Source organism: Anoplolepis gracilipes, chromosome 8 (genome assembly GCF_047496725.1).
Source record: "Anoplolepis gracilipes chromosome 8, ASM4749672v1, whole genome shotgun sequence".
NCBI lineage: Eukaryota > Metazoa > Arthropoda > Insecta > Hymenoptera > Formicidae > Anoplolepis > Anoplolepis gracilipes.
In genome coordinates, this window is record NC_132977.1 from 11870531 (window position 1) to 11881031 (window position 10501).

The 10501-nt window shown below is 26.6% G+C and overlaps 1 protein-coding gene and 1 long non-coding RNA gene across 3 annotated transcripts; one reads left to right on the plus strand and one right to left on the minus strand.

Moving 5' to 3' along the window:
* The first annotated feature begins 94 nt into the window (after positions 1–94).
* Positions 95–2273, plus strand: LOC140669036 (uncharacterized). Of its 2 annotated transcripts, none has more exons than XR_012047293.1 (6): positions 95–268; positions 1020–1173; positions 1298–1473; positions 1604–1740; positions 1840–1960; positions 2109–2273. It is a non-coding gene; the product is annotated as an uncharacterized lncRNA (long non-coding RNA). The 2 variants fall into 2 exon arrangements; XR_012047292.1 differs by having other exon boundaries at positions 1657–1740.
* Positions 2274–6636: 4363 nt separating this feature from the next.
* LOC140668701 (uncharacterized) lies at positions 6637–8907 on the minus strand. The gene is made up of 4 exons (XM_072897948.1): positions 8564–8907; positions 7781–7933; positions 7299–7578; positions 6637–7065 (listed from the first exon to the last, which is right to left on the minus strand). The coding sequence occupies exons 1-4, from the start codon at positions 8669–8671 to the stop codon at positions 6893–6895; spliced, it is 714 nt and encodes a 237-aa protein (XP_072754049.1). The 5' UTR covers positions 8672–8907; the 3' UTR covers positions 6637–6892.
* Positions 8908–10501: the final 1594 nt, after the last annotated feature.

The window sequence follows — 10501 nt, forward strand, 5'->3', positions numbered from 1 at the left end:
TCGTCTGACTACAAACAGGCAATCAGTAATACGCGAATAGGGTAGTCCGATCTCCTTAAATTAAGTTATTTATTTGCATTTTACTAAATTTTTAACTAAATTTTTTCGATAATGGCTACGATAATGTGCTTATCTGAAGAAGTAATAGACATGATACTTGGTTGCATAATATTAGCATTGAGGATATCATTAACTTCAGATGTGTGTGCAAGAAATTTCAACACGTAGCCAAATACAAGAAATTTCAGGAAAAAAAGTTTTTTTGAAGGTAATTACTTGTTAATTAGTTAATTTTTCGCAATTTGTTTCCATTAAAGTACCTATTATACAATCAACTTTGCAAAAAATGTATTTTATAAAAATAAGACGTATAAAAAATGTAAAAAGTAGAATGAAAAATATAAAAAGATTAAAAAAGTCAAATCGCATAAAGAGCGTGAGCAATTATTTTTAATATTTATTAATTTGTTCATCAATTAAATTTATTGTTTATACTTAATTAACGGAATAGTTAAATTTCGTATTTCTTTTGTAAAATGCGTAAAATTGTTGGAGATAACTCGCATTCACTTTTCTGTTTCTTGACTTTTGTTAGCCAGTTTTAATAATAAAATTATTTTAGTTAATTGATGTTTTAAAAATACATGAAATCTGAAGGAAATAAACAGAAATGAATCTGAAGGAAATGAACAGAAAAATAAAAACGTGTTAAACTTTATAGAAATAGGTATTAATTATGCAAGAGGATTACGAAATTGCATGCATAAAAATATGGAAAAATATTTTTCTGACTATCCATTTATTCATAATTTATCAAAAGACAGTTGGATACTTCAGTTTGATAAAAATATATTGCAAATATTTTCGGAGTCTAAAGATAAAAATTTAAAAATTTCTTTCTATATTGATGAGAATAAAAACTTGCTTACTGAATTTTCACGGTAAAGTTATATAAATTAAAGTACAGTTAACTTTACGGACTAACTTACATATTGCACAATTAATATACATTTTTTCAGAAAAGCTGCTTACAATCTAACGAAAAAATACTACTATGTAAAACTCTTTAACTGTCTGAGGGAATATATGCTGATGATAAAATTAATAAAATTTCAAAAGCAACCTTGCAGAGTGCAACTATTGGAACGACTTGCTACTATTAAGGCACAAAAGGTACAGCCCCAAAAGGATGTATTTTACTCGTCCGTAACAGCATTACTGGATAATATGGTATTAGAAGTATTGAATAACATCAGAAAGAAAGATCCCGACCATTTAATATTTTCGACGTCTGCAGAAATTTTTTCCTATTGGAAAAACAACAATATCGACGAGAATCATTGGAATGAAGCACAAGGGACGCAAATTATGGATACACTCGAGGAATATATATTTGGCAAATTGAACTTTCGACCAGACAAATCGAGAAATATAGAATGGAATATGCAATTAAAATGTAAATGTATAGATTATGTAAGTATTATAGATTATAATATATTATAAAAGTATGGACAATTATGCCATAAACATGGCTGTATGTTTGTTGTAATCTTATAAATACTTTCCCTTTAATTAATTTCTGCATTGTAATTCCTGACATTAGGTATTAGAACATAAATGTGGTTAAGAAGTAATAATATATATAATATATCACAGCGTTGCCAGAAGACTCGGTCTACGCTGCGATATACTAATGGAATATTCTGATAAAAGTACATATCTGTTTTGGAAACCAAGTTAGTAAGTGTAATGTCAGATTTGAAATTATTGGAATCTTTTTCGGTATTTTTATTTTTATCCTACAAACACGCCCAAATATATTATTTTTATTGTTTACAGCGCCACAAATAGTTTAGAAAATGCAAGATGTTTTAAAATAAATTCTAACAAATAGCCAGAGAGTGTTTTATCAAAGAACAGAGTTTTACAAGTTTTGAAGTAATAACAGCCAACGAAGTTGGTAATAACTCATATTTAATTTTTATTAATTTTAATGTTAATTAATAAGATTGTAATATTACAATTAAGCAGAAAGACTTAGATAACGTATAGTTTTCTTGTTTGTAAGTGAAAACTGATTGACACGTTAAAACCATTATTTGTTATAGATAGAAAATATACTCTCGAATTTGGTTCAGTTAAATGAAAATTTGTGGGAAAACAGTTAAATGGATATTTCGGAAGAGTACGTGACAACTAAATTGTACTTGAACAAAAATTTAAATAATAAGTATTCACAATCTCATGGACCGTATTATAGTGTACGTAAGCACACTGTTGCACTTTAAAGTTTGGTAAGTTAAAAGACTTGCAAGAGAACTGATTTTGGCACTCTGAGATGATATTAAAAAATCTATCACATTATTTGAAAGGTCTTCATTTAACAAAAAAAAGTTTTTATACATTATTAAGATCTACAAAGTAATATAAAAGTTGTTTAAGAAAAAATGATTCTCAAATTTAAACTTTAGGGACAAATATCTCGGTAGAAATGCATTATATAAAAAAATTTTACAGAAACTTATGGGGTTATTTTTACCTGCTGTACATGCCCTCGAGAAATTCTCCAGCTTTACCAGGGCACCCTATATATATATGTATATATATGTATATATATGTATATTACTACGTAATATAATATATATGACAGAATATACATACTCTCCTTAATTAATCAAAACTTATTTTAATCACAAAAATCTCATTCATCCATTAAAATTATTTTTAAACTAATAAAATGTGAAATAAGAAAGTTTTATATTTTATAGTGAGATGATATACATATGATACGTGAGAGATGTTATATGAAAGTATGTATATTCTGTCATATATATGATACATGAGATTTCGTTATTAGCTATCTCGCTTACTCTATATACGTTCTCGCTCTCTCTTTCGACGACACTTCGGCAGCACACACACACACAGAGATTTATTATTCCAAATATTATTTCTTCATTATTATTTCTTATTTCTCCAAATATAAACATCTTATTGAATAAAAATTAAGAATATTATTTTGCATTTAATCGGTTTGAAAATAAATTTAGTGGATTAATGAAATTTTTGCGATTAAAACACACCAAACACGACATTAATCGGATGATTTTTAATTAATGAATAGTCATAACTATAATTATCTTACTAATTAATATTATCCGATTTATGTTGTGTTTAGCATCATTTTAATCATAAAAATCTCAGCAGTCCATTAAAATTATTTTCAAAATGATGATAAAATGCAAAATAAAAGTCTTAGTTTTTATTCAATTAAATGATTATATTTATAGAGATAAGGAAAGATCTCCGATTCCGTGTCGCCGAAAGAGGGAACAAGAACGTATAAAGAGTAAGCGAGATAGCTAACAAAGTCTTCTATCGAATGATTTTTAATTAATCAATAATCATAAATACGATTATCTTTCTAATTAATATTACCCAATTAATTATTATTCATTTATTTACATTATTATTTACTTATAAATCAACATTTGTAGTCAAAGCAACAATTAAAGTTTCTTTTTTTTTTTAAAGAGTCATTAATCTTTTTTTATTTTATATATTCACAATTTATTTTATTTATTTATTTTAAAACACGTCAATATGCGTTTAAAGCGATCATCGATAAGTGATCGCATTATCTTTTATATGCTTCTCCGTTAAATCGCTGGATCTAAAGTAAACTAACAATAATCCTTCGAAAATGCTCAACGGACTGAAGATAATATTCTCTGACGGTTTAATCTGTCTAATTATATATGCAGACATTTGATCGCAAATTGAAAGCGCGCATTATTTAATTCATCAGCTGTTAAATAGAAAAGATAAATAAGAAAAAAGAAACAGAATTAACAAAGATAAAAACAATATTACAAGCAAAAAGTGACAATTAATTATAAGTAAATAAATTAATAAAAACAATTAACAATAAAAGATAATTAAAAATATGTTGGATACAAATTTTAACACGTATTGTTTATTCGATAACTATTTTGCTTGTAAATAACTTTTTGTCATAATTTAATTTTAAATACGTTATAAGCAGTGTAATATGATGATAATCGGCAGAGAGATGATAGAAAGTCGAAATTTATATGGGTAGCGGATACTGTGCTATTTACTAAGTGAATTCGACAGTCGGTGTTTCACTTATTATTACAAATACCTAGGACAAACGCTAATATTCTAATCGATTATTATCGATACTTGTTAGTAATATTTAATTATTAACAATAAAGAATTTATAAAATATCAATAAAAAATCAATCTTGTTAATATATCATAAATTCGGAAATATATTTATTAAAATGATCAATCTTATGTAGTAAATTGTGAACAAGAATACACAACTCTATAGAATATTTAGATTTAATGGATCGCAAAACTCATGTCAGGTCACTAAATAACATCGTATAGATAGATTTGAAAAAATAAAATAATATACGTGCTTAAAAAATGCTGATACAAAGTATATATATATATATATATATATATAATTTTTGCGCCATGTTTTAATAATTTAGTCGATAAATCGGCATCACACAAAAGTACGGTAAAGGTTTTATTTTACAAATCTTTTCACTTATTAATTAAAATATTACTTAATTTTTGCGTCCTTTTTTTGCTCCTTTCACCCTCGTTTTTCATGCGGAACACATGATGAAATAAAAATCCTTGGCTGCACAGCGCATTAATTCTATTATAGTCTATTTGTTTCGATCGCGTTATTATTTGTTGTCACAGTAGCTCTCGCGCATATTGCTTAGCGCTGTCGCTGGATGTATACAATGCGCGAGAAGTTGAATTGAATATGAAATAAATTTGTTCTTTCTTATATCATTGACAAGAGTGATTTGAGATTCTTCTGTAATATTTTTAATCTATGTAAATTAACTTTGCATAAGAATTTTTATTGTGTGTGTAATAAGCTTAGTCCATACAAAATTACATAGCGAAAGAGTTTGTTCGATTTTAAAATTATTTACGGTTATTAAATGTACCCTTTTGTGGATATTATACAAATTTAAATACAATAAAGACAATATAAAAATAAATATATGAAAAGAATATTAATAATGATGGTAGATGACTGCATTTTAATACAACAAAAATGTGAGGCTGACATATACAGGATGTTTTTGCAACATACAGATCAGTTGGATTGCCTATCTGACGGTCAGCAGGGGCATGCTTTACCAACCTCGCATAATCGAAAATTAATAAAATCAGAGGATCGATCATATAATTTTTTCTTTGTGAAAAGTGAAAAAAATTACATAATTGAAACCTTAAATGCAAATCCGGTAGGGAATGAGGAAACTGAAATCGCCTTTTAACATACAGTATAATTGTAATATTTAATAATGTAAATAAAATAAGATAGATAACACAATTAAAATATATAATAAAACAATTAACACAATTAAAATATAATAACACAATTAACACAATTAAAATATAATAAAACAGATAAAATAAGAAATAAAATGTTTTTTGTTTAAATTTTATTTCCTATTTTATCTGTGTTATTATATTCTAATTGTATTATCTACACGGAAAAAATTTTATATTAAAAATTACTATGGTATGTAGTAACTGTGGACTATTAAGAACATTTCAAGTTAAAATGCTGTGTAAAACTGTAAAAATTGACGTAATTTACGTAAAAATTATTTTAATTACGTCAATTTTTACAGTTTTACATAGCATTTTAACTTGGAATATTTTTAATGGTCCACAGTTACTTCATACCATAGTTATTTTTAATGTAAAATTTTCTATGTATATGTTATTTTATTCATATTATTAAATATTACACTTACTGTATGTTAAAAACCGATTTCAGTTTTCTCATTCCTAACCGGATTTGCATTTAAGATATCAATCATGTAATTTTTTCACTTTTCATAAAGAAAAAATTACGTAATCGATCCCCTGATTTTATTAATTTTCGATTATACGAGGTCGGTAAAACATGCCTTTGCCGATCGTCAGATAAACAACCCAACTTACTGATCTATGTTGCGAAAACACCCTGTACACTATAATGTGAGCTCCTTATCCATAAATAAATCATCAAAAATAAAATAAACTCAATATTTTATCGACGTTGTTGGTTCGAATCACGATGAGCAAACTTTTTTTTCAAAGTATATTTGTGCTGTAATAAAATGCAATTGTTACACAATATAAATACATATATGGGTTTAAACACTTTTTATTATTATTACAAAATGCTATCTGTCAATTATTATTACAAATATACAATATATATATATATATATATATATATATATATATATATATATATATATTATACAATATATTATTATATATAATTTTGTTATATTTAATATAACATTGAAAGAAACATTTATCTACATTTCCTCTTGACAGAAGAGGACCATCACCTTCTCGCAGTTTCCGTTGAACAACAACATGTACGTTGTCCATTTATAAAATAATACCAAAATTTATTAAATAAATTATTAAATTTATTAAATAATACCAAAATATTATTTTGGTATTATTTAAATATTATTCAATAAAATATTTTAATCATTAAAATTTTGGATTTTTATTATTTTTATTTCTTCAATTATTTTTCATCTTTTATATACACATTAAATTGCAATATAATTATATAAAAGATTGATATAATTCATAATTTTTTCCAAGTAAGATAATACACAAATAAAAATGAGTTAAGTCGCTGGTTTAATTCCCGAAATCTCAAGCTTGAGCATTAGGCGTCAAGCGTCAGCTCATGATAGAGACAGAAAATCCATCTTATCGGTCTTCTAGTTTCTAATAGTAAAAGCCGCCTGGCGCTGGGCGGCTCACGTACATGGCTCGCTCGCTCGTGTGTGTACGTCCCGACAACGCGCATTGTCTAAAAAATAGCATCACTATCTGATATTGCTTTTGTAGCAGTTAAAGCGACATCATGCGGGTAATATTTTTCCAGCGCTTTGTTTGGTACGTAATGCGTGCCCGTGAATTTGTCAAAGTGGCGACCTATTTCACTATTTTCGATCCATTTCGGCGTTGTTAAAGTTATAGCGTCTATAATAAAAAATTAAAAAACAATTAGATAAATAAAATGAAATAATAATAAAAAAAATGCGATAATAAGTAACACTAAAAATAAATAAAACATCTAAATTAAAAAAGAAGAAGACAAGATGAATTAAAATAAAATAAAATATTATTTTACAATATATACAAAAAGATGAGACAAGTAAGAAAAAAAATGTAATATAATATCAAAACGCATTTATATAATGATATTCAAATACCTTCTCCAACGTAACACATTTCATTATTTTCGGTAAGAATTAGATAATGTGTTTGTTCCTTAAAATCACAACAAATATTCAATGGAAGAATATCAAAATTACGTCTATCCTGTTTCTTGATTGTAACAAAATGTCTGTCTTCATATCGGTGCCATCCAATGATCACGCCAGCAGAACAGTCTGTCGATTGATCACTATGCGTTACAATCATTCCAACCGCAAATTTTACTTCTTTTGATCTTGCATTAGGTATTTCACAGTTTTCCATGAGTAGGACGTGCTGGAAATTGTAGCTTCAAGCTTTAATTGATATTTCTTGTAAAATTAGTTTTAAATAAATTTGTAGAAAGTTAAATTACAGCTAGTTAAATTATAGGTAATTATAATTTATATGTAATTGTACGTATGATTAGAGAGAAACTTTAAAGATTGTTTATTATTATTATTAATGTGCAACACAGTGCAACAGTGTGCTTACGTACAATACGGTGAAAGTGTGGTGAAATAGATCGTAAAATCTCACTCCAAGCATTTAATTTTTCTTGCTTGTACAACGTTGTCCATGTAGTACAGTAGTAGTATTTCCAATTATTGAGTTTATTGCTTCCGAGTTGCTTTTCGAGTATATAGCTCATCTGTAATGAATAATGGTTTTAAATAAGTTTTCACTTACAAACAAGAAAACTATACGTTACCTAAGTCTTTCTGCTTAATTGTAATATTACCATCTTAATAATTAACATTAAAATTAATAAAAATTAAATATGAGTTATTACCAACTTCGTTGGCTGTTATTACTTCAAAACTTGTAAAACTCTGTTCTTTGATAAAACACTCTCTGGCTATTTGTTAGAATTTATTCTAAAACATCTTGCATTTTCTAATCTAGTTGTGGCACTGTAAACAATAAAAAAATAATATATTTGGGCGTGTTTGTAGGATAAAAATAAAAAAACCGAAAAAGATTCCAATAATTTCAAATCTGATATTACACTTACTAACTTGATTTCCAAAACAGATATGTACTTTTATCAGAATATTCCATTAGTATATCGCAGCGTAGACCGAATCTTCTGGCAACGCTGTGATATATTATATATATTATTACTTCTTAACCACATTTATGTTCTAATACCTAATGTCAGGAATTACAATGCAGAAATTAATTAAAGGGAAAGTATTTATAAGATTACAACAAACATACAGCCATGTTTATGGCATAATTGTCCATACTTTTATAATATATTATAATCTATAATACTTACATAATCTATACATTGCCAGTTTAATAGCATATTCCAGTCTATATTTCTCGATTTGTTTGATCGTCGAAAGTTCAATTTGCCAAATATATATTCGTCGAGTGTATCCATAATTTGCGTTCCTTCTGCTTCATTCCATTGATTATCGTCGATATTGTTGTTTTTCCAACAGGAAAAATTTTCTGCAGACGCCGAGAATATCGAATGGTCGGGATCTTTCTCTCTGAGACTATTCAATACTTCCCAAGTAGCACATATTCGTTTCAAAAACGTTTCACAAATGTTTCTGCGAAACGTTTTAAAACCGGCTTTTAAAAACGTTTCTGATTGGTTAAAATGTCCACTTAAAAAACGTTAAGGGAAACGTCATTTTCTAACAAAAAAAACGTTTAAGAAACTGTCAAAATACGATTTTTTTCCTTTATTTGTAAAAAATTTGTTTATCCACAGATTCAATAAAATAATGCAAATATGGATATAATCCATCTATTTTCATGTTCTGAATCTCTTCTCGAGATTACATCAGAAGTCAAACTGACAAAAAAGACATAATTTAAATTATACTTTTAGTACCTGTTTTTTTAGGTTTTATATACATGTTATGAAAACTTGAATACGAGTTAAGTCTGAACACGCCACGTAGCGGCAAACAAAAGAACACTATATTATAAAATATTATAAAATTATATTATATTAGTATATTATAAAATAGATCTTTTTTGTCTTGTCGAAAAGATGATCAAAAAGTTATCTTTTCGACTTAACGTAATTATGACTTTTAGAAGACATCTTTTAGACATCTTTTAGTTTTCTGTGCTATCTGGGGATCGTCTTAATAAGTACAGTCTTAATAATGTGTATATATATAATTTTGAATTAAAACATTAATTTTTGTTCTATTTATAGAAACGTAAAATATACGTTTCTTAAACCATGATTTTAAAAATGTTTCTGTTGAAACGTTTCTTATTGGTGCTTGACGGTTAAAAAATATTGGATACGTTTAGAAAACGTTTAGAAAACGAACATGTGCTACATGGGTTCTAATACTATATTATCCAGTAATGCTGTTACGGACGAGTAAAATACATCCTTTTGGGGCTGGAACTCTTGTGCCTTAATAGTAGCAAGTCGTTCCAATAGTAGCACTCTGTCAGGTTGGTCCAAAAATATACATAATTCCATTTTCAGCATATCTTTCCTCAGATAGTTAAAGAGTTATACATTGTAATATTTTTCCGTTAGATTGTAAGCAGATTTTCTAAATAAATGTACAATATTAATTGTGCAATATGTAGGTTAGTCCGTAAAGTTAATTGTACTTCAATTTATATAATTTTACCGTGAAAATTCAGTGAGCAAGTTTTTAATCTCATCAATATAGAAAGGAGCTTTTACTTTTTTATTTCTGTAGTCCCAAACTATATCATCTTCATATAATGAAAATATGAAATCGTATTCTAAAAAATTATAAATTACTGTATGGGCAAAATAATATTTTTCAATAATTTTATGCATGAATTTTCGTAATCCTCTCGAACAATTAATACCTATTTCTATAAAGTTTAACACGTTTTTATTTTTCTGTTCATTTCCTTCAGAATCTTTCTGCTCATTTTTTTTAAACACCTTATTGTTATAATGTTTTCTCGCTATAGGCCACCTGAAATTAAAATAAATAATATTGTTGTAAATTAAAAAAAACACTAAACTATTGCCTTAGTAATAGTAAGTTTTCAGATTTAAAAATTAAATTGTTTAAATTATGTAATATACATAATTAGTCAATGTATCGACTTTTTTGTTTTAGTGCAAAATAGAGTGTAGTATATATATATATAATCTTCAATTATATCGTAAATTAAAACTTAAACACACACTAATAATATTCAATAATATAAACAGTAGATAGAATTATAGCCATATTCTGTAAATATAACA